Source organism: Oryzias latipes, chromosome 7 (assembly GCF_053564925.1).
Source record: "Oryzias latipes strain Hd-rR chromosome 7, Olatipes_Hd-rR_3.1".
Classification (NCBI taxonomy): domain Eukaryota; kingdom Metazoa; phylum Chordata; class Actinopteri; order Beloniformes; family Adrianichthyidae; genus Oryzias; species Oryzias latipes.
In genome coordinates, this window is record NC_136243.1 from 23,496,963 (window position 1) to 23,523,943 (window position 26,981).

At 40.6% G+C, this 26,981-nt stretch overlaps 3 protein-coding genes, 1 long non-coding RNA gene and 1 other non-coding gene across 6 annotated transcripts; 1 reads left to right on the forward strand and 4 right to left on the reverse strand.

Annotated features, from left to right (window-relative positions):
* Positions 1-618: 618 nt before the first annotated feature.
* hoxc8a (homeobox C8a) lies at positions 619-17,852 on the reverse strand. Of its 2 annotated transcripts, XR_013657074.1 has the most exons (3): positions 17,000-17,852; positions 13,849-15,060; positions 795-935 (listed from the first exon to the last, which is right to left on the reverse strand). XR_013657074.1 is itself a non-coding variant. In NM_001163250.1 (2 exons), exons 1-2 carry the CDS (start codon positions 2,445-2,447, stop codon positions 619-621), a joined length of 753 nt encoding a protein of 250 aa, NP_001156722.1. The 2 variants fall into 2 exon arrangements, 1 of the variants encoding a protein (NP_001156722.1); NM_001163250.1 differs by lacking the exons at positions 13,849-15,060; positions 17,000-17,852 and adding an exon at positions 2,012-2,447 and having other exon boundaries at positions 619-935.
* Positions 5,844-7,760, reverse strand: hoxc9a (homeobox C9a). The gene is given in 2 exon segments (NM_001201492.1): positions 5,844-6,341; positions 7,163-7,760. Coding segments are annotated over 2 exon segments (789 nt in total). The 5' UTR covers positions 7,707-7,760; the 3' UTR covers positions 5,844-6,096.
* On the forward strand, positions 11,790-18,433 carry LOC105354372 (uncharacterized). Its single transcript, XR_013657510.1, has 2 exons — positions 11,790-12,438; positions 17,147-18,433. It is a non-coding gene; the product is annotated as an uncharacterized LOC105354372 (long non-coding RNA).
* mir196a (microRNA mir-196a) lies at positions 13,313-13,417 on the reverse strand. The gene has a single exon (NR_107106.1). It is a non-coding gene; the product is annotated as a microRNA mir-196a (primary transcript).
* Positions 18,434-23,379: 4,946 nt separating the features above from the next.
* Positions 23,380-26,981, reverse strand: hoxc11a (homeobox C11a). The gene is made up of 2 exons (XM_004070464.5): positions 25,733-26,981; positions 23,380-24,362 (listed from the first exon to the last, which is right to left on the reverse strand). Exons 1-2 carry the CDS (start codon positions 26,442-26,444, stop codon positions 24,130-24,132), a joined length of 945 nt encoding a protein of 314 aa, XP_004070512.3. The 5' UTR covers positions 26,445-26,981; the 3' UTR covers positions 23,380-24,129.

Sequence of the window (26,981 nt, forward strand, 5' to 3'; positions counted from 1 at the left end):
TGTCTGATGGCTAAAGTTTCTTTCAGCTGAAAACAAACTGAAACAGTCACAATTCTGATAATCGGACGTGTGGTTTATACATGGGCTGTTAGCCAATGTGGAGCTGCTGTAATGATGTCTGAGCACTCTCTGAAGCAGGCCTACATTTACGCATTTGGGGGGTGTTTGGAGAACCTCTGAAATCATGTTTTAATGGAAGCTTGAAAGTATTTACAAAATAACTGGGATTTAAAAATTAGTTTCTTTTCGTCTTTCTTTTTGCAAATTAGTAAAAAAAAAATAGCTTCGCCATTTTCCATCTAACATGCGTTTAAAGTTATTTTTTGTGCCAAGGTTGATTTTATTTAAAAAAAATTGCTAAAGAGTGGGAAAGCTCCCCAAATGCGGATGGGCTTCGTGATTTTTTTTCCCTGGGGGGGGGGGGGGTAAAATTTTGCCTTTTAGTCTTTTTATGAAGCAGGATTTATTTATTTATTTTTTTGGAGGGGGGATTCCTCTTGACAAAATGGAAGGGTGGTCATAAAGTTGACGCTCACTGCCTCCTTGTGACTCTTGCTCTGTTTATGGGAGCCTTCTTTTTCTCTTTTCAGCCATATAACCATAAAAAGGACAATAAAATCACTCCTTGCTCTCCTCTTTCTCTTCCGCTTCTTTCTCCTCTGCTTCTTCCCCTTCACCGTCCTCGTTGCCCTCTTCCTCGGCTTCTGCCTCAGCCTCCCCTCTCTGACCCGGAAACTTGTCTTTGTTGTTCTCTTTTTTCCACTTCATCCTTCTATTCTGAAACCAGATCTTGACTTGCCGCTCGGTGAGGCTAAGGGCGTGGGACACCTCGATCCTTCTCTTGCGGGTCAGGTAAGGGTTGAAGAGAAACTCCTTCTCCAGTTCGAGAGTTTGGTAGCGACTGTAGGTTTGCCTCCCGTTCCGTCTGCCTGGGGCTTAAATGAAATAAAGCCAGATGTTAGCTGGATGGACCCCCTTCCCCAAATTAATAAATAAAACAGGAATTTGTTTACAAAAATATATAAGTAGTTGAACATGTGCTCCTACATGTTTGAGAAGAAACCAACCGATCTTAGAGTCAATTTAAGACGTATAGCTGCAGTTTTTATACTCACTTCTGTAAAAAGTTTAGTAAAACTGAATGGCACTCTCTTTGAATTTTAAAAAGTATATGTCCAATTTCTCTGGTTCGTCGGTTTTATCCTTCAAAAACAGCATCAAAAATTTGTATGATTCCCTCAGTTAAAATCAGGGGCCCAAAACAGTCTAATAGCCCCCCCCCTACACACACACACACACACACAACTATCCTATTTCAGACGCATGTAGGAGGAAAATAAGGAGGTACAGTATAAAAAAGCTGAGATGAGATAACAGAAAGATGGAGACAGACTGATGATGTATATCTTTGTGAGTAGATAAAGCTTACACCTGTGTGGAGTCACTGTAGCCTGATAGCCTGAACAAAATGGTCAATGGATGGAATATAATATCCACTAAGCTTTCACGATTATGGCTCTTTTAGTTTGAGCCACCATGGGCCTTTGGGTCAAATTACTCCTAAAACCCGGAATCTGGATAATCGGGGTGCGTTGTGTTTCATTTAGCCCTCATGCCACTCTGAAGGCTGATGGTTTTGCAGGGTCTCATCACGTTCCAACCGATGACTAATCCCCCCCCCCCTCTCCTTTATAGAGTTCCACAGATATCTACAGTGAAACGGTGATTGACTTCAAAGAGCGTGGCGTTTGAGTTGTGATCAGTAATTCGACATTAAAAGCACGTTTGAAAGCGGCCCTGTATGGACATGTGCTGCAGACTCATGGCAGCTTTAAACTCAGGTTGTATATGCCCCATCATGCTCTGCAACTTATTTTACTCAACCTTTTAGAAACATACTCAAGCAGAATGCACTCACGTTGCACAAGAACACGAACCGGACAGATGCACGCAGGCGCGCACAGGCGCCTCTCTAAGTAAAAATAATAATGATAATAATAAAGACTCTGACCGTGGGGTCTCATCCAAGGAAACATAAGACTGGGAGAGGAGTTTTGATTTAAGTGGCCTTGTCCTTCTCCGGGGTTAGAGCTGCTCGACGATTTACAGTCTGGGTATTGCGCTAGGCTTGCGTCTTGCTGGGTACCATAAAGCGTTTGCCTTGGAAGAGCTTCATATCCATAAAATTTCGTTGCATCTCCATGGCAAGCCAACGCGCAGGGGTTTTGCTGGTATCCGGGGTTGGAGATCCCCGTGGTCCCGTGGTGAAAAAAGTCCTGCACATGATGGGACGGGTGCTGGAAGCCCGGTGCTGCTGCTCCGGGTCCGTAAACCAGCGTGTGGCTGCGGGCAACGCTCTGTGGAAACCTGCAGTCGTAGTAAGTTGGCTCCAGTGACTCGCTGCCTTTGTACTTAGAAAAAAGAGGATTAACAAAATAGGAGCTCATGTTTTGTCAGCATCAAGTATGTGCTCTCCCGCAGTAGAATATCTCCTTAAGAACGATGGCAGCCTTTTGTTTAGGGTCCCAACTCGCACCGCGCGCACAGGCAGACAAACCGGAACTAGGAAAACGCTGCCCCTTTGGACAATCTACGGCAGCTCACTCTCTCTGAGTCGTCCCTCTCATCGGATTTCTCTCGCAGTCGTGCGCGTTCTTCTTCGGGCTTTGCAGTCTCAAAAGCAGCTCATGGCGTGAGAGTTTGCATGTACGTAAGCTGCGATTACAGCTGGATTGTCCCACCGGCACAGTCACGGACGCTGCTCTTTTCTTTCTTTTCCCTTTTTTTTAGCTTCCCACCCAACCGCCCCCACCCTCATCCACCTTCCCCACCCCTTCATCTTTCCATGACCGGTCAGACGCGGGCCCTGCGTATTACCACCTTGAGCAAAGCTTCACTAATCATAACCCAACAATCTAAGAGGCTGTAAACATGATCAATGCTGTGTTTATCACGCAGCTTTGTTACGCGCTGACCACCGGAACTGAGCAGTGGGTCGAATATGAAAGCGAGGATGATGTATTTGTGAACTCAACAAAGTAAATGAGTTTGAGGCGGGGAATGTTCCCCTTATATACACGATAAACCATCATTTTAATTTGGAGTTTGGGCCCATGCACAAGCTCAAAGTACCTGTCCAGATCCCATCTGATGGACTCATGAGGTCAGCTTCCACATTTGTGAGGGTGCTAGTGTTAGTGTTATGCCATCAAATGAAACTATGGTAAAACGCAGACCTGTAAGGAAATGTTGAATTTAAGAAAATAAAAATATTTCCCCTAATATTCACCACTATGAAGGCCAAGGTGACGCACTTGCGCCAGGTGCTTTTAAAATCCCGTCATACGCAAATATAAACACGACCTATGAATACCGTGTGCCACTAACTGACCCCGTAAAACCGGCGAGGAGACGCAGTAAATCTCCCACACGGGAGTTCATAAAATGTAACATTGGATGTTTAGCTGCAGTCTGCGGAGCTCCCTGCTCAGCACAACTTTGCTCCTGACATGCAAAAGCGGTGGCTTGCGTGGTTTTTCTGGGGTTCCCTGCGTTTTTTTACGCATTTTTATAAAACATAGTGAGAGAAGCATTATACATGTTGACACCTTACAATCTCCCTTCATATAAATAGTCACATCCGTTTTAAAAAAGCCCATTTGTCTTTCTTTTTCCAGTCTTTATTATAGTTTATTGTTTATTCATCATATAGATTTTTTTATTGAATTCTGTACTTGTTCATTATTAAAATAAATAATAATAAACTTTTGGTTAAATTAAAATGCTTCTGAGTTTTTCTTTGTTAGGTTTTCTTCTGTTTTTCCCACATTTTCTAAACCATTTTTTAGTGAACTAAAATGAATTGAGAACATTTTTGATTTACTTATTTATTTGTCTAAAAATTAATCAAAACATTCATTTCAATGAGAACCGGGGTTAAGGTGTAAAATGTGTTTGGATATCGGTAAAAATGTATTCTTTATTTTATTTTGTGCAGTATTTGAAAAAAATAATTATCTCCCCAAACACCTCATGTTTTCCTATCTTTCTTTTTAACAGCAACGAATATGCATTCACAAATAAAGGTATTGATTAATAAATGCAATGCAAAACATGAGAAATCAAACGAACACATGTATTTATGAGCACATTTACTCATATCAGCAGTCGTTCTAAAGTGCTGCTCTGTGGCCGATTACACAAAATGGGATGCTTGACCAAATCCTTCACTTTGTCATCGATAGGTTACTTTTCATTCTTCAGCCAAGCCACAAAGCAGTTAAAAAAGTCCGCCAACAGTCAGGCTTCGCTCAAAACACGGACCAACAGCGTCATCTAGTGTTCTGACCTCCGCCGCACCTGAAGCATCCCACCAATCAGAAGCCTCCTCAACGTGAAACGAAATCCTTCCATTTGATGTTTACGTTGCAGGGGGAAAAGGCATTATTTTAAATCAAAATCTATAATTTTGTTGTATTTGTTTGCCGTCACAGACAAAGCAACCTTGTAATGGTGCACCATTTCCTGTTTTGGTAACAGCTGCGTTTTACATTTTTTTTTCCAAATTAATGCTCTCCAACCATCGACTTTTCCACATCTTTTGATTGCTGATTCTTTCACTCACATGAAGTGCAGGAGTGGTCGAAGCAGGAAAAAGCCGCATGAACGCTGTACACGACTCTCCTTTGAACGACTCCACCACTACCGTCCATTAAAACCATAAAGTAATTTAGCCCAGACGTCTAGCCAGTTAGTCGAGTTTGCTTTGTTCGTCTGCATTTGAGACCAACAGCCGAGCTCCAACAGGGGCCGTAAAACTGGCATTTTTGTCCGGGATGAGCGGAAATGCACGGGATTGGGCTTTGAAATTACGGCATCCTGCTTGTATTGTTTGCCACCACAAAAAGGCAATTTAGACCTATCCCAGGAAGCAAACGCGGGACATGGGAAATAGTCTCTTACTTGGATGTTAGTAGTGCGCATTTTTCAAATTTCTGCCAAAACTCTCAGCCTGACTGTAAATAATGCAGCAAAACTCCACATTTAGACACATTTGTTTCTATTCCAAACAAAAGGCCAATTTTTTTCAAAGTATTTAACAAAAATATAGTTTTTCGCTCGTTTTCTCCCCTTCATATTACAAGAAAAACTTTGGAAAGCAAATAAACGTTGCCACTGTTGATGATCTTGTAAAAACACACCCAAACTAGAAACATTTGTGGGAAACTTTTTGTTTTATTTAATTGGCCCATTAATTAGATTAGTATGTCATGTTTAGATAGCATCACTGCGGATCAAGAAAAGTGAACCAGAAACAAACTGAATATAAATGGGCCATAAATTGCTTCGAGCGTTTTCCATTTTGCACAGAGCTCACATTTGTGTCATTAACACCTGTGCTTGAAACATGCAGTTCAGTCTGCACAGATAAGTGAATTTCTCACAATAAAAAAATAAAATAATACTCTGATGTGAAGATGTAACCCCACGGTGAAATTACAAGATGTTCCCAAATGAAAACAGAAAGCAAGCACTGGTGAATATGGTTATATTTACAGAGCTCTAAAGCTACTGTCCACATAAACTCGAAGGCTACAGTTAAAGAAGAAAAGAATGCACAATTATACAGCAACAACTACCACAAAATACAAGAAAAACGGATGGTTCGTAGATGCCCTATTTCTACTCAAAGACCACACCTGTGCGCCAGTGTGTGTACAAATGAAACAAACATGAACCGTTCACAACATAAATTATGTTTTTTTTTTAATTCAAATTAATTCAAGTTTCCATCTTCGGAAAGTTATTTGTATCCAAACTGCGCTTGTTTTTATTCTTTTTTATTTTTTTATTACAAAAAAAGTCAAAACACAAGTCTATTTTCTCTCTATTTTCTTCAAACGCTGGACAAATTATATAAGTAAACTAAAAAACATTTATATTAAGCTTTTAACAGTCTGGACGTTGGGGTTAATACAAAATCCAGCAAAGTGATAAATATGAGAACATGGATTAGGGGTGGGGGGTGTTTTGGTACATCTGTGCTGTCCAAGTGAATATAGTGGTTAATGTGGTTGTTCTGTCGCTGCAGTCCTATCACTGATCCTTGCTGTCGCCCTTTTCTTTGTTCATTTTCTTCATCTTCATTCGCCGGTTCTGAAACCAGATTTTGACCTGCCTCTCGGTCAGATTCAGAACCCGAGCCACCTCGTATCGGCGGTCTCTGGTTAGGTACATATTGAACAAAAACTCCTTTTCCAGTTCGAGAGTCTGGTACTTTGTATATGGGCATCGCTTCTTCCTCGTCGAACGAGCATGTATCCAATTTGCCACAGGGTTGTCTGCAAAAAACATAGACAGGGTCAGCAAATAAATGAATAAAAAATAGACACCTTGTGAATTGTCTTATCAGAGGATGCACTCCAAAGAATTGAACATTTAAAGAACATATTCTGAGCTTTACACTGACCAACCCTTCCTTGATTTGCTTCCTTGTCCTCTTAACTTGTGAGTAACACCGTCGTAAAATTCTCAATGCGCTTATTCACTTTATTGGCCCATAAAATGGCCCGTGGTTCAAGCCTTTACAGGTCCGTGGTGAAAGTCTTCGAGTATCTCCCTACATTCCTCAAGATGGCTGGAAGAGTCATGTGAATTTGCTTTGGTCGAATAAAGAAGAGTAAATTGTCAGTTGTGTGTCTATAATCATCCCAGAATTGTATGGATTTGTCATGTCTTTTGGGTTAAAAAATAATAAATGTGCGTTTTTTTAACCCCAAATACCTAAAAAAAACTCACGACGTTTAATTGATCTTAATAAAGCTGTCTTTTTTGAAGAACAAATACATTAAAAGCACCTTGCATGTTCTAACATTATGGACCATCCAGCCAAATTCAACGTCCTGCTCTGGGTTTGAGTCCATGTTTACAACCCCGTCTGCTTTTATTGCCCCAATATTAGCCTAGCAGCATTTGTCTTTTATAGTTCCTAAAGCTTCCCCCAAGCATAGGCGGTTTAGAGCTAAGCTGCAAAGGGAGGAAGAAACAGCTTATGATTTCATTTTACGCAGGACGATATAATGGCTCTTAGCAAAAGCTGTTTTTATACAATCCAAACAGGGCTTCCTCTCTGGCTGTAAGACACATAGGAGCTTGAACTTACTGGGATCGAGCTCCGGCTTCTCCTCTTTATGCTTCCCCGAAGTCAGCAGCTCCGACTCTGGAGAAGGCGCATTCTGCTGCGTCTTGTCTCGCATGTCAGTGGATGAACAATACAGATAATCCGTGTAGGTCCTTCCATTTGTGCCGAGACATTCGCCGGCTCTGTGGTCCGGAAAGGCGTCGGGCTTCAGTCCATAGTGCCTGCCGTTTCCCGGATAGCCATGGAAAGGCACGGCGCCTGAAATCGGCTCCAGCCATGAGCGCATATACCGCGAGTCTGTGCTTAAGTGGGGTTGGTGACTGTATGGATGGTAAACCACTGATGACTGGGAGTGGACAGGGGCCCAGGAGGAGGAGAAGACGGGAGGCTTGGGTGCGAAGCTGCAGGAAGGATAATCGCCACACTCCGGCACCAAGGACGTCGGTCGAGGGCCAGCTGGGTGCGAACCGGGCGCCGAAAACCGAGCCGCCGCGATGACATCGTCGCTTTCATGGTTGATCAAGGAATCCACATAATAATTAGTTATGGGACCCGTGGTCGACATGTCGAAGCCTCCGCGACTCTTTTACATGCATCCGTTTATTATATGGAGTGTATGTGTACTTTTTTATCTGGCCATAGAACAATCAAGGCAGGTAATTATTTCTCAGAGCTTCCCGGGCTCCTATTGGCTGCCTCGCTGACACGTGATTATATTTACCCCCACAAAAATTGTACAGTGGATCAATGCGCCACTCATCCTCGGATACGTAGCACATAAATGGGATTCATGAATGCGCTCTTTTGCCCCTTTTTTGGACATGCAGAGGTAAACTTCGACCACGAATGTCGCTTTTATAAAGATATGACGCCTCCTTGGAGCAAGTGATGGGCTTTCCTTCAGTCGCAGTGCAGACATGCGCAGCATTCCGTCTGAAAGCGAGGAACTATTTGATGGTGTAATCCATCTCTGCCAAGCAAAGTCTACCATAGTTCCAAGCAGTGACAGTGGAGATTGCATTGTTAGAGCTTTAATTGAATTTCTTTTTGTTTAGCTTTAAGTTTACTAAAGCAAAAAATGATTAGAAAAAAAGTTCATTTTATGTCCGAACAGACATGGTTATAAAAAAATACGGCGGCCTGGTGGAGGACGAACGCATTTTCATTAAAAAAGTGTTTTTTGAAAAGTACAAAACACAGGGATCTGCATAATTTTACGGTGGATCAGATCAAAACATTCCTTAAAATAGGATTTGTGGATTTGTCTGTCTCATGGAAAGCAGCTCCACTACAGCGCACTATATTCGACAGCTCTCCATTCATGTTTTTTATACCCAACAATAAATTTTAACGAGGATCATTTGATTATTCAAAAACGTGCCGTTAATATGGGCAAAAGATCGGCGCGCAGATAAAACCACCCTTGTATGCACACTTTTTGTTGTTTCTGAAATCAGAAAGACCGTGCGGGACAGGAACAGGAAAAAGGAAAACAGGAGTTGCTAAAAAAAAAAAAGGTTCGACGAAAGCCTTAATTTACAGAAATCAGGCGAGGCTACAGTTGTTTCCAGCAGCACGTATTTACTGTTTTGTCCACTTGTCATTTAGCAGAATTATCGTGTTACTTGGACGACAAATCACGAAATATGATCACGAGCAGTGAAATCAGAGAAGCTCCACTCTGCACATTTAAGCAGCTCATGTTGAAGAGTGAAATGGACTTGTGATGACATGATAAGATAGGTTATCAATTATTAAAACTCCCCAAAAAAGATTTCAATACATGTGTGTACATGCGTTCTACCTCACTTATGTTTCTGTTTTTTTATTTCATTGTTTAAATCTCTCTTTGTAAAATATATGCAGCTTGTTTGTATTTTTTACTTTGCAGCACAGTTTTTTTGAACGAAGCAGAGCGTGGTCAAAAAAAGTGTAAACACTAGGAAAAGAAGTCTAAATAAGGGTGTGCAGGCCTGACAGATGTTGCGTGCAGAAGTAAAATTATTGTTGTTGGGCCAAGAAAAAATCCTCTTTACTGTACTAAAAGTAAAATGAGCTCATATTTGCTTTCATAAATTTAAAAATACGACACTAAAATGTGAACTGTGCATAAATCCCAGCCAAAATGATAAGGGCTACCACAAGTACATGTGTGTGCGCGCGCGTGTGTGTGCGTCCATGTCTGTGTGTGCACACGCATGCGTGTCTGTGTGTAGAACAGTTGTAACATTTTAAAAAACAGTTTAAAGGTATTCTACAAAGTCACTGACAGCTAAATATAGACCTAATTTAACGTTGATAAATTCTTTTTGACGCTCCTCTTTGGATGCATAATCTCGGGTCATCTCTGTCCTCGCTGCTGAGTTCAGATTCAACTATGAAATTTAAAAGGTCAGACACAGACATCAAACGGTGTCCGGGTGCGCGCTGAGAAATGTGCAAGTTAGAGGCAGCTAAATACTTCACCACGTTTGTGAGAATTAACTGTTTTCAATACAATTTTGAAGCAGTTTTTAGTCTTGCAGGCAGATTTATCTTTTAAAAAAAATGCATGAAGCGAAATACACAACTTTACATTAAATGTGTTTTTGGTGGGGGGCGAAGCATTTTTGTTTTTCCTCGTGCAGTTCACCTGCGCGTGCATGCGCTGGATACGTGTATAATAATCAGAGCCTTTCATGTTTTTAATGGAATGTGAAAAATTGTTTTCCCACGTCTCATATGTTTATTTTTACTAATATTTCGCAGTAAAAACATGTGTTGTCATCAGATGAACTGGTCTTGATTTCATTATTATTATCATTATTTTATTTTAAACATAACTACAGTCTATACCCGCATTCAAGAATACTGCTTTACGGCTAACATTTTCTGTAATGAGCCATGTCATTTGATTTTTTTTTGACACATTATGATTTTTAACATCCATTAAGCTATCCACATACAGAAAAAAATATTTAAAATCTTTCAAATAAATATTTAAGGGAAGACGGAAAGTGAATCTTTGCATATGTGAAATGCAAAGAAACGGGGTTGCTGTTGTCCTTCTTTCCCAACTGACCCAAATATTTCTCTCTAATATTGACATTTTCAGTGAAACTGTGAATGACAAATGTCATGCACTTCGTAAAACATTAGGGCCCACGACAGAAATACCTTAAATGGCGGGTTGAAGGCAGACGGAGACAAAAAAGAAAGTAAAAAAAACACCTCTGAAACAAAAACAAATTCCAACAATAATTTTTCGAATTACAACACACCTTTTCTCGTGAAGATACACGAACTGCACTGATGTGGCTCAGCAACAACTCAACGCTCTAATGTTGAAAAGAAGAAAATGCTCGCTAAAGGAAAAAAAACAAGAATAGCTTCTAAATCAACAATGGAAAAAACGTCGCCAATGACTGACGCAAAACATGACTGGTCGATGTCCAATAGGCTGCGTGTTTACGCACACTAAGGAATACACTTCCGTTTTTTGTTTATCATAGAAATCGACTAATATACGAGCAATCCCAAATTAGACTTCAAGTGGGCGCTGAGGGACAAACACCTGACATAGCAGGGGGCCACAGTCTGCATGGGCATGGATGCAATGGTGCACGGGGGAGATTTCGGAAAATTCCGTTTGTGTTTGACTATATATACTGACTAAATCAGTCTCAATGCTTTCACAATTTATTTTTAAACTTTCCAAAAAATTAACATTGTCATTCCGATGTTAAAGAGTCATGGGGATACCTTGGAGCATCTTATGGCTTCAGGGAACAAATCCAGCAGAAAACGGAGGCTGACACAATCCTGCCAATATTTGAGGGAAATGTCTAACTTTTGTGTGTTTGTTTATGGAAAAAAAATTAAATAAAATTAAAAATATCATATTAAAGAGAGGAAGTAAAACGTGCCTGAGGTAGCAATGTGTAACTACACTTAATGTAATTGATGCTAACCTCAGGCAGCAGCTGATTAAACCAGTGAAATTCAAGATCAAACGCAGCCTTTGTCCCACACACAAACACAGATGGAACTGGGGTTCCATGATCAGAGAGGAGCGTGATATTTTAGAGACATTTTCCACCAAAAGTCTGCATATTAAGGACTATGGACAATTAAAAAGGAACATCAGGAACATCACGAGTTATTTATAAAAAGGCATGTGCTGAACAGGCTACACAGATGGATCTCAGTGTGATTCCCTTCATGGCCTGAAATGGTCTTCGCTGCAGTAAAGAGCTTTCTATAAAAGCTTCTTGTTGGAGATAATTTAAAAAAAAAGGCTTCATTCATTTTACCCCCCCCCCCCCCCCCCCCCAACGTGTCAAAAGATTCTTAATCAAAGTGTTTCATCAAGTTATGATCCAACCCTTTAGGTTGTTTTCCTTCACCTTGAGCAGCACTAATGATGCGCATTTCAGACCTGCTATTTGATTTCTGATGTAAATTACAATCTAATCAGCTCAACACCCCCTTTGGTTTAATCACTTTCTTAAAAAGGATTTGATTGAAACTTTATTTGGAGGAGATAGTAAACTTTTTACAGTCACCCATTCGGTCAGTTTAAAATAAAAGCTATTTTTTTCTTTAAATCAGATGGCGTGGATAACTTAAAATATGAAAACTTTAAAATATTTCAAGAAAATCATGTAAATATAGAAAGAGAAACATAAAGCATATTTGTTAGCTGGGTTCTTGTGTAACCCGAAAAAAGACATAGCTGTCTTTGTTGATGAAATAATAATTTCGAGTGTAAATTATGAAGATATTGTCCTACACCTAAAGAACTTAATACAGAAATTTTCTTCTGTATGAAGTTATTTTTTTCATTAACTTCAGAATTCACGTTTAATTAAATAAAAAGAAAAAACAAATGAATGTAAAAAAATAAAAAGGCAAAAAAAAACAGACAGTAGCAATTATTGGTTCTTGTCTGATCACAGAAGTGTGAGGAACTCATCTTGAGCTGCGTCGAGAAAGTGTCTGTCCTGCGGCTTCAGTTCCTGTGCGCCACAACAAAGTGAAATAAATGACTTTATGTGCATATGGTTTTAGGGTGAAACTGTGCTGCTCTTACAGCCTGTTTCCAGCGCTGTAAAGTCTTTGTGAGTGATGCATTCCAAGGGAGACACTCATTCAGGGGCCTGAATGAAAGTGACTTTGGATTCTAGACTGTCTTCCAGCGGTACTAAAGCCATAATGAGGGAGCTGAGAAAACAAGGCGAAATGGAGAACAGACACAAACACTGGGCTCCCACATGAACGATGCTGACTGTGACCAAAGAGGAAATTCTACAAGAGAGGTACATTGTAAAGATACATTCTATTTTTCCTATAACTTCATTATTTACTACTGCTGAAGAGTATAAATCTTTTCACTGTTAAATATAAAATGTATTTTTATTATCCTCTCCACCAATAGCTAAAAATAAACTTTATAGGAAAGAGATTATAATTTTCTAACACAAGTTTAAAATTGATGTGCACATCTGAAGATAATTGGGAGGAGCGAGATGCAGACCCCCTGCATGATGAAATAAGTAAAAAAGTTTAACCTCAAACTTTACACTAAACCATCGTCTTTTTTAGGGGAAGTCTTAAGCGCAAAAACGCTGCAGAAAATGGATTCAGCATGTGCAAACTCAAAAACAAAATATAAGTAACCTCTTTTCATTTCTAAAAGGGTTTTAAAATTCTGCTACACAGCATTAATGTAAAGTAATTCCATTTGTCTCAAGCGTGATGCATACAACTTTTAAATTAAACATTCAAACTTTGACAGACATAAGACTTAAGGGCGAACAGAGAAGCGGAATGAGAAACGGTATTTTTTTATGAAAACACAGACTTGTTCTGCAGGAAACCGAATGCCTCAAGTTAATTTTTTCCACGTAGTCTGTGTTTCCATTGCTTCAAATATAGCAGCTGTGACCACAAAGAATACCAAACGTGCAGGAACGGCTCACGCAACACAATACAGTCTAAAACTTTACCCCAGGTTCTTTACAGCCTATTCTCCTCGTGAGGACCCCAGAAGCGTTTACAGCCCACCACAAAAATAACAGCCAAGAATGAAAACGTCTCTGTCCAAGGTATTGCTGCTCAGTTCATTTACAATGCCATTTACGGGGACTTGGGTGACTGACTGTAAGCGGTAATTCAGCGGAAATTGTGCCCTTGATGAAGACGAACTGACGTAATCAAGGCAGTTTCTTGTTGCCGAGCCAGGAAGCCAACCCCAACAACATGAAACTACCTAAACCACGCTCCAGCTTCGCGCAAAAGGGGTTAAAAATCCATTTCAAAGAGGGGGAAAGCATGAGGATCAACACAACCCAGCAAACACACACACACACTGCATAACTGCACTTCAGTCACTCTGCCTTTTTAATTATTTCTCAATATACATTAAATCATTGATTTCATGCAAAAATCTATAAAGAAATGTAGCATCCCAGTCCAGTCAGACAAGCATAAAAAAATCGAATTCAGTCTCACCGGAAATAGAACCTAAAAACAATTAAAAAATACTAATCAGAAGGGATCATTTGCACTTCAACAAGAGCAACAATAACCAGCAGCATGTTTGCAGATGCATAACAACTTGATATGAACTATCAACAAGAGAAAGCGTGACTCTCGAGCTGTCAAGCATGCTCCTCTGACAGCTGTGGGACGCGATCCAAAACAGGAAATAAAAGCATTAGTCCTACCTGCGCTTGCCTCCACGCGGTCGCCTTCCTGGGTTATCCACGTGCTGTTGAAGCGAATATTGCTCCTGCGTCTCCAGCAGTTTGAGTCCTCTTATCCACCATCTTTCTTATCTCCCTGCTGCCACAAAGCTCCATTATCTCCGGGCAGAGAGGCGAGGCGGATACTCCCTCCAGCCCCAGCGCCTCGGCTTGGTCCTGAAGTCTGCTGTGTGGATTAGCCCTCCTCCACACACACCTTTAAACGCATCTTTACTGCTGCAGCACATTATATTTGCAGATCATAAAATCCACCCCCAACGCTTTCCAGGGCGAACCTGACATTAGAATTTTATGACCTTGACTTACTGTGGTCACCTGGATAATATTTAAATCAACGTTATGGTCTCCCACTTCTATTAAAACCGCCATGATATTCTTCTCCCATCCGCAGTGTCTATCCCTCCCTCTCATTTTCACCACTGTACCAGGGGAAGGACAAAGTTAGTAGCAGCTCCTATTTTTTCTGCTCATTTTTATTGTTTTGGGCACGATTAGCCATTTTCTTAATGTCATCTTGTGCATGCACCTTACACTGCACGGAGACACCACAAACACCGACGAGGAAGTAGCACACAAGTGACAAGACATTCATTAGAGCCCAACAAAGTGAAGCTGCATACATGCCAACAGTTATTTACAGGATGAGACTGTGACCTGTTTGCCTTTGTTTCACTTTTAGGTGGAATTATCACAATGATAGTGCCGCACTGTGCAGTTTGCTATGTTTTGTTCATCTAGAAAGGCACAGTAGGTGTGAGCGCGTGCGTGTGTGTGTATATATGTGAGTGAGTGCGTGTGTGGGTGGATGTCCGTGTTGTCGCATGCATGTTCGTTGTAATCCATAAGTGAACCTATGCGCGCGCATGTGCGTAATAGTGTCATTTCGCTTGTTAAATCAGGAGTAGTTGTAAACTGCGCCCTGCTCCCTTTCACGGGTCTCCCTGTTCAGCTTCTTCAGCTTCATGCGCCTGTTTTGGAACCAGATCTTGACCTGTCTGTCGGTCAGGTTGATACTCCGGCTGATCTCCAGGCGGCGCTCCCGAGACAGATACATGTTGAACAAGAACTCCTTCTCCAGCTCTAGCGTCTGATGCTTCGTGTAGGGACAGCGCTTCTTCCGTCCACTTTTGGCTTTTAACCAGCTTTCTGTTGTCTTTTCCACGGGTGAGTCATCTGTTAGGGCCAGACAAACACAACAATGAGGGCCAGCAGCGCACATAACAAGGAATACTCAGTCTAAGAACTCAAGGTAACCGCCCCTGTCTCATGCCAAACACTACCTGGGTGTGGTGGACTCTTCCCTCCCACTGACAAAAGAAAAACACTGCTGGCTTTAGCTAAACCTCAGCTGATTTAGAAATAATTTTCTGTGTAATGAAAAACTGTAATTAGATCAAATCAAATTGAGGAATGTTCCGATTTCCTCTTCCTAAATTGGGCCTCAGACTAACATAAAAAAATATTGCCACCGAACGCAGATGCCTAATTAATATTTGGGGATTTATTTATTTAAAATGAATAATTAAAAAATGGCCTTTATTTGATTAAAACTATTAACAAGAGTTTAAGGCGTTTTATAGCTAACCATCCTTTACACACACACGCACACACACACACACACACACACCCAAACACACAACACATTCAGCTGCGTTTTCTGTTAGTCTCTTCATTAGTGTAAAGGGTCCACGGAGCCAAAACAACGCAACGTGAACGCACAACGTGTGGCCACCATTTAATCATTTCCGAAACATTTAATTCATTGTGAGGGTATAATATCACACACACTTGCGCGCACACACACGCATTTACACAGTAACACTGCAAAACCTCATGCATCACTTAAATGCTAACATTCTTGTTTTAATAATAAAACAAGAATTAAAAAGAAATTCCTGAATCTGGAAAATAACTTTATTACGAGGTAAAAACAAAACAAAACACGGTTCATGAATTTGAAAAGAAAAAAAAAACTCAGGTAAGGAATAAAGAACAATATAAACAAATCCCTAACTTTAAACAACACCAGATCACCATAGATGAAAATGCCAAATATAAAACATTTATGTTTTTCAAGGGTTATAAATATTGATAGATAGATAGATAGATAGATAGATAGATAGATAGATAGATAGATAGATAGATAGATAGATAGATAGATAGATAGATAGATAGATAGATAGATAGATAGATAGATAGATAGATAGATAGATAGATAGATAGATAGATAGATAGATAGATAGATAGATAGATAGATAGATAGATAGATAGATAGATAGATAGATAGATAGATAGATAGATAGATAGATAGATAGATAGATAGATAGATAGATAGATAGATAGATAGATAGATAGATAGATAGATAGATAGATAGATAGATAGATAGATAGATAGAAATCAACAAATGTAATTAATTAAAAACTATAAATAAAGTATACGAGTTAAACGAATGACTTCAATGACATTTTAGGGAAATCATAAAAACTTTCTTTATTCTTTGCATTATTTCTCAATAACAATTTTGTCAAAAAAAATCGTTGAAAGAGAGAGAATTCGCCATTTTTGTTTAAGCTATTTTTCCAACTTTATACTCACAGATAGCAACTAATGTTCCTAAAAAAAACTGTTTAAAAAAGCATTTTAAACAACATCGTAACCTTGTGGGAAAAAAACCTATCAACGCTAATTTCTGACGGATAAAAAAAAAAAAACTTTTAAAGACAGCAAGGAGCTACTGCGCGTCCTAGAGTAGCCTTGACTGTGTCTCAGTGTCCAGAATAGTATCTGTATGTGGGCTCTTGTACTCGTAAGCGAGCGTGTTTATTTCAATGATAAGTGCTCATCCGATACTGTCACATTAATGAGGAGGTGTTAAATGCCATGGCCCCCGCAGCCTCTGCAAGGCCGGATACAATCGGAACACAACGAGCCTACACAAGGAGCCTGCACACTAGCTCAACATGCAACTCCAGACGTATTTAATGGATTTAATGACTACTTGCAAATAATCTGAACATGCACGTGCACGCAATTGCATTTTTAAGAAGACAGGTTAGGTGCATGTGTATATGCACGCGCAGGGAGGGGGTGAGGGGGCGTATTGTAATCTACCTTTTAATTCTGCGTCCGAGTTATCTGAGCAGCTACTAGTCTTGGCCTTCTCTTCCTTCCTGCTCTGCCTCTCCTCTGTATTTGAAGGCGCTGTCTCTTGCGCAGATGTGCTGCAGTTTATTGTGGATTCTGCTCTTGATTCCACAGAAGGCGCCAAGTGGGTCAAAGAGAAACCGGGGGGGAACTGCTGCTCCTCCCGCTGCGGCCTGTCCCCGCTGTACACCTGGAAACAGCGGCTTGAAGAGGCGACAGTCTGCCCAGGCCGGCTGCCATTGTCTCCAAGCCGGATGTAGGTGGTTGGCTCTGTTGTCTGCTTCCCCTTATTGCTGTCATCCTGATAGAGGCAGCAAAACGCCTCTTCTTTGACGCTCCCTGTTGGAAGCGAGCAGGGCTGTAAACACTGGGCAACAGGTTGCTCGTCCCTGCTGGATTTGGAGACCGGGGTCCACGACGACAGGTAGGGTGCATCCTGGAAGCCGCCGAGCGACACACCGCTTGGAGCAACATCGTCTGTTTTGGAAAGTGTAGATAGTCCAACCTTTCCAGAGTTTCTCATCACTGAATATCCGTACTCTGCAGCTGAGTGGATGTACATTCCAGGGTTGCTGGGATAACCCTCACTCCTGAAGGAAGATGATCCTCCCATCAGCGAATCCATCAGGAAGTTACCAGGCGCTAAGTTATTCGGACATGTCATATTTGCTTTAGACAACCAAATAATCACGGGGTGTGTTGCTTTGCTCTGAGCTATGAGATGTAATCGGGAGACAGGGGATAGTAGGATGCTGACATCTTTTAGAGGGGGGTGCAAAAATATCAGTAACATAATTATGGATGTTCGGAGACATGTCATGTGAGTTTCAGACCAATAGCGGCGTGGAAGTGGCCTTGAAGCTCCAGACTGAAGTGACGTCAGCGCGGTCAAGTTGGAAAAACCGAAGGCTTTTCCGTGGAGCAAGAGCGCCACCTAATGACCGTTCATTGTCCAAATCAGCAGGCCCACATCAGGAAGAACAAAGGACTGCTGCTGCTGCTTCGGACGGATTTTTGTGGACAATAAATGTATGGTTTCTGTTAATTTGAACTCCACAAAACTTAAACTTTAGTTATTTTTAACATGATGTTTTTATCAGCTGTGATTGAGCTGTGAATGCGGGGGATTTGATTTCAAACAAACAATTTTGTTGCTGTTTTTACTCATGGATTTTTGCTCTGTTTTCATCGATTTGCACTTTTCTGCCACCAAATTTGAAAAGGTGAGCATTGTCTGGTTTTGAACTTCAAAGTATTGAAGGTGGATTATCATAGAAAACAAACTGATCAAACGAGTTTAACAGCCATTTTTTTCGCTTGGTCGTTTGTGAATTTAATATTTAACAAATGTGATTTAGTTCTGCTTTCACATAATTAAAAGCATCTCAACCTGATATTAATTTAAGCCCTCGGATTTATGTGTTTCTTCTCATGTTACCAAGAAGAGGCGTGGATAACACCCAAAAAGAAGGATCACCAAATGTTCTTCCAAATGTTAACCATACTGCAGCAAGCATAACGCAGCTCATGCAGGAACGGCTGAGGAAAGCTTGGGAGCGTACCATAACTGGAGTTGTGATTTCTTACGATTCTAACAATTTAACAGTATTGTTTGTAGTCAAACAATACTCCCGGGTAATTAACTGAATATTTGAGGTGCCCTACAGTTATGCTCATTGTTTCAATGCGTTATGAATTTAAAATAGGCTTAGAAGCCATCTTGTGTCTTGTCAGGAGATTCTGTTTCGGCACTAAGTAAATTAACTCTACGCAATGTTCTATTTTCGCATTTACGCAAAGTCACTTTTTGTAGAACTAGTGTTTTCTGATGTTTTGTTTTCGCCTCAAAGTGGTTAAAATCTTAAAACATTTTCTTGTGCTTGCATTTCGCTTTAGGTCACATAAGAGTTTAGAGCTAAAAAAAGTATGTCAGAGACGTAAGGAAAAAATAACAATATTAGTCTTTTTTTAAACGCTGTAAAATGTTTTAAATATGGTAAAAAAATAATCGTAAAAGTTGGCTACTCAAAGCTAAAATAAAATATATAGTTTTTATATTTACACATTTACGTGAAACAATTAAGGTTTCTGTGCAGTTTGCCTCAACTGTGTGTTTTATACGTTTGTGTTTTGTCACTTGGAGATGTACAAAGTGTGACGCACAAATATTGTGTGTCATTTTCTTTCAGTATCGAGATACCTCGTCGGCGGATGTTGCGCGAGGCCTGTAAATGGGTTTAAATATAAACATAGGCTCAGTTTTGGTGACGGACATAAACAGTGCATAAACTCTGTTTCCTATGAAATTCCAATCCTCATCAAAGACAATTGAACAACATGATTTTTTTCTTCCCTTTTTTAATTTATACAAAATACCTTTTACGTAGTCTCCCTCGGTGGGGGGGGGGTGCTTTTAAACTTTACTTTCACCTTGGAAATAAAAGAAAATTATACATATTTTTTTTTTATTTAACGTTTCTCAAATGTGGAGACTACAGCTCTGAGGATTTGTTAAATGGTCAGATTTAAAATTTTTATTTTATTTTTGTAAGGTATAAACAGAATGAGGAAAAAAGAATATATGCGGCAGTCATGAAGAAATACTTTTGTCCTTCTGGGTTTGTGCTCGCAAGCCTGTTTGTGAGAGTGTGCTCGCGTTTGTGTATGCTGGATTGCATATTTGTTGGTGAGTATGCACCGTCTGATTGTTCACATTATGCAGTAAATGCCCTTGGTTCAAAGGAAGTAACTAAGTGAACGGTGTTTCTGCGGTCATCCTCACTAACCACAGATTCCCCGCAGTTAATACACACAAAATGTTGTTGAAGTTGAATAGCTTCCGTTGGGGAGCATGTCTGACAATGTCAGACCAGGAAAGGTTTAAGATATGAGAAATTACGAAACAGACATGTTTAATTCTTTGTCCTTTGTACACTTCAATGGCAGCCACATTTGAAGGGGTTGGCCAGCTTCAATCATACCCAGGACCGGAAAAAGGGCTTAAATTCACAAAGACATGACTGCAGACCAAGAACTAAACAACAACAGCACAGTTTAATTATACACATACTTTAAATACAGAGACCCGAAATTCTGCGGAAGTGGAGTACATGCAGTGTTACACTGTGTACCCGAGATGATAGGGGCAATTGTTGTCATGCGGAATGTTAGACAGCAGATTAACCACAAGTTTCGTGACAGCAGGACTGCGCGCGCTGGATGTAACAAATGGATAAAAAGTAAATAGTGATGGTTTCCCGAAATTACAAGTCAAACTGCGAGGAAAATGTCTGTTATGAAGGTGAAATAAATTCTAGTCTTCTTGCTCATCAGGATGGCACGTGGCCAAAAAAACCACCAGCAACAACAAAGTGCAACACCTTTACGCGCATAAATTACGCACGTTCAAAAGATTTATACATTACTTTTTAAAGTACAATAAAATATTCTAAAAGATTTTAAAATAACTCATTTAACCAAATACGAGAGCAATAAAGTATGTGACATAAAATGTTCAGAAATAAAAAGTACATTTTCTAGCTTCGTGACTACATATATACTGGCTAGCTATCTATCCAGATATAGTTCGTGGAATTACGCAAAAACCTTTTTTTCTTTCGGCACACGTCATTTGTCGACTTTGACCTTGATCCAAAGATTTTCAAGAAAAAAATGCTCACTTTGAAATGGGGGTGGCAGAATGTCGCAGAGGTTTGTACATGCTACTTTTAAAGCTTCCCTAAAACAGCATGCACGCACGCGCAAACACACAGTTAACCATGCCTGTATTTTAACGTGGTCTTTGCACTTGTCTAAACTGCAGCCAGCTCTACCCACTAAATTATCGTCCACTTGATTGCAAACCTGGAGGCTGTTATCATGCTGCAAACAGGTAAAGGTGTTGAATGCTGCAGGCGCGCGGCATAGCTCCCCTTATTAAAGGCTTCAAACCAAGAGTCAGAGGGCCGACACAACTAATTTGCTCCTGGCAGTCACTCTGAAATATCTTTTCAGCTAGACGCGGGGAAGCTGAGCTTTGTGTCTTCTTCCATGCGGTTGTCTGCTGCATGTGCGATTGCAAATTTATGGTGTCAGGATCAAGGTCGCAGTACAGCACAGTTAGCTACATTATTAACAGAGACCACAACTTAAAAGCTTTTACTGACTTTAGGAAGACTTGTTTGTTGTAGCTGGCTCTGTAAGATGCGCCGATGAAGGGATTAACAGACGACTTTGAAAGTCAGTTGGTGAGTCTTTTTTTTTTACTGCAACGAGCTCTTTTATTGCCCAATGGAACAGGTTAGGTGCTGAGACACTGTGGTGTAAAACCAGTCAATAGCCTGTAACCCTTTGATTACTATCTGCTGAGGAATAACAAATTATTACCAATAAATTCCTTTAAACTAAAAGATGGACGCAATATTTTCACGAATAAATAATGATGTGTACAAACCTAAACAAACATTTTATCATGTCTTTACTTATGTGAATATTGTTTTATCCATGCTTTCTTTTTATTTAATTATCGGGGATATCTTGCAGGTTGATTTCCATTCTCATATAATTCTGGTCATTTTGCATTTCCCCCTTCCTGGTTTTTCCATTCACATAAAAGAGCCGCCATTTTCCTGCACTGCAACACTCAAGTGCACCCAGCTGACGGAGCGAGAGCAGCATTCCGACAGAGCAGACTGTCCCTCTGTTACACACCACTGCTCCCAACAGGACGTCTTCAGGAACAGTCCCACTCTGGCGTCATCCAAGCATATATGTGAGGAAGCGTTTTCAAGGTCCCACTGAGGAAACAAAACACTACAAAGGCCAGCAGACTTCGGCGGCCCCCGTGTGGCTGATGGGCAACACTTACAAGAGGCTGAACCCTCTCTCTTCTAGTGACGTTGGGTGTTGGCGAAATCTACAAACTACCCACGTCACCGTCCCAGGGCCAAGGTTGGGGCAAAAGAAGGGGCGACTAATACCCTTGATCTCTGCTTGTCTGTGTCGTTCTTTGTCAAAGCGACTGCCTGTCCCCCCTGATAAGAGGCTAAAAGACGCAGAATAAAAACAAATCTACCTGGAGGATCTTTTTTATTTACTAAAGTTAAAAAATAATCAATAAAGTAACACGTTTTTAACGTTTTGGAACAAATAAAGCTCTAGATATTAGAGGAACATTATCATTGAAATTCGCACATCCTGGCATAAATTATTTAAAAACTAAATCAGTCTTGGCAGAGGAAGGACGCTGCCACAGCCCTGCACCAACTAGTTTTCTGTCCTCAGAAAATACTAATCCTAGTTTACAGTTAATTTCAACTCGGTTTAAAATGCCTCATGCGCGAAAAGGTATACATTTTACAAGGACAATAAAGTGTATTTACTGGGTGTGCTAAAACTGGTAAAGTTACCTGCCGCAGTTTAAGGCAAAGGGTCAAAGTTGGTGTCGTACACATTCCACGATCCTCCCGCCCACTCTCATTGGCTCCTTCTGCCTCTCAGCACATTTCCGGGCTCCCTGATTTCACTTTATTGCAGCAGGTTAAAGGTGGGGGCCTTGACATTATTGAAGTTCAAAGACTAATTATAAATCCTACTCGATGCACATGCGCAATCATCGTACGCATATGCACAGCAGCGCATGCAAATTATACGCTTACTTTAACACACACGGACACACACACTGGTTTTTTTCTTTAAGGTTTGACACATTATTTAAATATTTCGACGGTGTTAATGTTATTAATATTATTATTAATAATATTTTTGCTTTATAAAAATAATGTATTCATACATATATATTTTATCTATTAATTTATTTTGGTAAGTTTAGACTTTCTTGTTTACTGTTTACTGCGGAAGTGAATGCTGTTTCCCCAGAACAGACGGTGCAATTAAGAGGAAAAAATAGCCATTTAGTGCCTGTGTCTTTATGGCAGTGTCTAGACTAAGAGTGGCGATTCCATTTAGTGGCCAGTAAAAGGGGTTACCATTCCACTTCCTTTCTCTAAATGTCCAAGAAGTGGCCTCTATCTCGGCTTAAGACGCGGGCTAAACATTCACACGCCTTTTTTTAAGTGGTGTGACTTTAAAAGATCCAGAAACGTGGCAAGTGATGTGCCTGAAGAAACAAGCTCTCGGTTTATAGTTTCTGTCATATCAAAGTGTATCCTCATGTAGAGGCCATAACCACGAGGTGAAAGCGTGCTGATGAATATAGTGCCATTGAAGGCCAATAATTTTCGGGTTTTACGCACGTTTATGCTGCAATTTCTTAGACCCTACGTGTGTAAAGCGTGAGTGCAGAATGTGTAAACATGTTTGCACAAAAAGCACAAAGCCGTGGAGCGTTGCCTAAATGAGTTTTGTTTATTTTTTCTTCGTGATACACAGGGCGACGATCTGCCCATCCTCTCTGAAATCCAAAGCACCAACAATTTTTGAAGCAAATGTTTAACGAGAGGTGGCGTTAAAGCTATTGGAGTTACATGGGCGGTGTGATGAATATAGCAGCGGGGATAGGAGTAGGAGGGGAGGGGGGGTCAACATACGCCTATTTACATTTACAAATGCACATTGCATATAGGCTATACTCTGTACATTTTGGGGTATATACTTTCACAAGTTGTACATCACAGTTTTCAAAGGTGAAAAAATGCAGCCCTGAAATTTCCAAGGACTCGACTATTCTCTGATCGCCAAATATTTTCATATAAATGTGCTATATACAGAGGATGGGATAAGAGCTCAAAGTTGTTTGCGCAGTCGTGATTCCAGCGGTCTTTGTTACATTTGATGCTTTTACAAATATGAACAGTAGAATAAACATAACCGATGATAAATAGGACATATTCAAGAACAGCAAAGGAAGGATTTTTTTTTTTCATTTCAAGGGGCCTTTCTGAGCCTGAACGCATCACCGCCGCAAAAGCAAATCGCACATTTCATCCACCGAAGGCCAATTTTGTTCTCATGTCCGCTCAACATTGCACTGTTGGTGTTATGGGCTCTTTTAGAAAATGATTATGCCCACGATTACAACTCAGTGAGATAAGAGGAGGCCTTTATGCCAGTGTCCCAGACTGTGACTCTGCTCCTGCTCACAACAGGGGGTTTCCAGAGAAGTACTGCAGGCGATCTCTGCTCAGCTTCTTCTCTTTCATTCTTCTATTCTGAAACCAAATTTTCACTTGGCGGTCGGTGAGGTTTAACATTCGGGAGAGCTGAAGCCTTTTCTCCTTGTTGATGTAAACGTTAAAGAAGAATTCCCTCTCCAGTTCTCGGATTTGAAACTTGGAATACGGACAGCGCTTCTTCCTTGTGCGTGGAACGCCTGAAAAAAAAAAGAAAGGATAAAAAAACATATTTTCAAGAGCATCCAAAACAACATTAAATATTAAAAGTGGGGAAAATACGTTTTTCACATATTTTTTCACATATGAAGTAACGATAGACTTCCCAGATGCAAAGAATTCAGTCTCAGTGGCATTAGCAATGATAACATTTCAGCCCACATTCATCAAGCGAACTATGCTGAGGCTATCAGATAAACCCGCCATTAAGAGTGTTAAATATCCAAAATTCTTTGGAGTAAATAATATTGACTTACACCATCTAAGTACGTGTTTATCTCTTATAAATATACAACAACTAAAGTATACTGATGCATTATGTACGCCACATTCCTCTGAAGCTAAACTAACAATTTACACAATCTTTTGGCAGTGACTTGAAATGCATTGCACTCGTCCACACTCACATATGCAGACCGCAATGGCCCCATAACTTCTTATCAAACAGGCGACATGGGATGTATATATATTTTTATAGTTTTGTGGGAGTGTGTGAGTGGCGAACGCCAGCCTGAGTTAGCCTGGATATGCTAGTGCATGACCTAAGTGCTGCAGCATTTCAGCCTTCCAGGATCAAACACGACATTTCATCCATTGTTGACGTTAAATGAGAATATTGGTCTGGGTTTTGGCACCAAAGCGTAAAAGGGCAGCATAAACGGCAGGTACTAAACCTTTTCTGAGAGACATGGATCCTACAGATGGCATTTCAAACTTTGTTTAATGTTCGATAGATAGATAGATAGATAGATAGATAGATAGATAGATAGATAGATAGATAGATAGATAGATAGATAGATAGATAGATAGATAGATAGATAGATAGATAGATAGATAGATAGATAGATAGATAGATAGATAGATAGATAGATAGATAGATAGATAGATAGATAGATAGATAGATAGATAGATAGATAGATAGATAGATAGATAGATAGATGGATTGGTTGATATAATCACTTCCTTTTGCAGAAAAAAAGCTCAGAGCCAATAGAAAATCACAAAACGCCAAAAGCAATGTTCTGCCCAATTGGTTTTTACTTTCGACAACCCCACAAGAAAATCCTTTAAATCGCCCAAACGCAAGTTCACGATCAAAGTTAACATTTGTCACAATAGCTCTCTCTTAAAAATTTCACAGACTCTCACCATTGAGGCGTCTGTATATAACATCCCACTTTTTTCAAAGCGCTTTCCCATCGTAAAAATTCTTCTCGTTGCAAGAAAGAGCTTTGTAGGGTTATAATAAAATCCTTTGAATGCTTATAAAACTCCACATAAAATCTGACCGACAAAACACCGGGCTGGTCCCCTTAACCTTCCCCCCATTTTACTGCTTCGGTATACCTACTCGTGTGGCTGCTCTTGCTGGGGTTGCCGTCCTTGCTTGTCGCGGTGGAAGAAGCACAAGAACCTGAATTTGTATGTTCCTCTTGGTCGTCTGGGTCTTTTTCCTGCTCCGGAGCTCCGGCTGGGGCTGTGGGCTGCTGCTGCTGCTGGGAGTCACTTTCCGGCTTCCCCCCCTCGCTCTTTTGTAAACAATTGTCTGACTGATGATCCGTGCTGCTGCAGTACGCAGTCTCGAAAAAGCGATCGAACCCTTGCGGAAGGACGTTGTTTTTCCCCACGCCGGAGTAGAAGCCCGTGGAGGGGTGGTTGGAGCCCGGGTGGGTGTGATGGTGATGGTGGTGGCTGTACACGCTTTCGTTCTTCATGAGCATTTCTGTCATGGTGGAAGGTGGAAGGCAGTCCCTGTGCACCAGATCGTCTCCCGAGTAGCACGATGCGTAATTGCCTCTGTGGTGCCATTTACTAGCAGGGTCCAAACCGTAGGAAACTTCCCGTACCGGCTGTACTTGAGACAGATTTGTGGAATAAGGGTAGCTGATTTGCCGGGACGGGGCCTGTGGAAGGAACGAGGAGACGGCAGAAAACTCGGGGACATAGTAGGTGCAGCTGGGGAGGTAGATGTTGGAAGCGCAGCCCGTCCTGTCTCCAAACTCGGATGTCCGGTCTTTGCGCGTCTGCGAGCAGAAGTTGCCCAGATTCACTGAGTTAAACATCTTTCTCTCTCTCGTACCCAAGACTATAGATAGATGTTTTGGATTCGAGCTGCTGCAGAAGGGAAAAATTTGGGAAGGCGAGATGACGCGCAATCCGTCTAGGTCGCCCCGCAGACACGTGATCGAAAGTAGATATTGTCATATATCAATTTGGAAGAGTTGGATGTGTAGGAGTGGTTGGCTTTAGGTAAGATCGAGGAGGTTGAAACGAATAATTTTCAAACACCACGGGTGCTCGCAGAAAACCAATAACAGACTCTGGTTTGCTTGCTATGGCAATTAGAGATATGTGCAGGGTGTGTTTATCCTTATGTAGTGCTGCTAGGCTAGCAAACAGCTGCAGCTCATGTGCTCCAAAGCACAAACTGTACAGTTCACTCAATGACATGAATGTTATAGTGCTAATCAGGCATTTGCAGGTAAGATTATTATTATTATTATTATTATTATTATTATTATTATTATTATTATTATTATTATTATTATTATTATTATACATTCATAGGTTACTCGGATACTTTGCGCACAATTTTTTAC

Excerpts from the sequence above, each read along its gene's own strand:
- hoxc8a (NM_001163250.1), bottom strand. The coding sequence starts at position 2,447 with ATGAGCTCCTATTTTGTTAATCCTCTTTTTTCTAAGTACAAAGGCAGC. Across the intron at positions 936-2,011 it reads TCCTTGGATGAGACCCCACG|CCCCAGGCAGACGGAACGGG; the intron begins GTCAGAGTCTTT and ends ATTTCATTTAAG.
- hoxc11a (XM_004070464.5), bottom strand. The coding sequence starts at position 26,444 with ATGTTTAACTCAGTGAATCTGGGCAACTTCTGCTCGCAGACGCGCAAA. Across the intron at positions 24,363-25,732 it reads CAGCAAGAGCAGCCACACGA|GCGTTCCACGCACAAGGAAG; the intron begins GTAGGTATACCG and ends TTTTTTTTTCAG.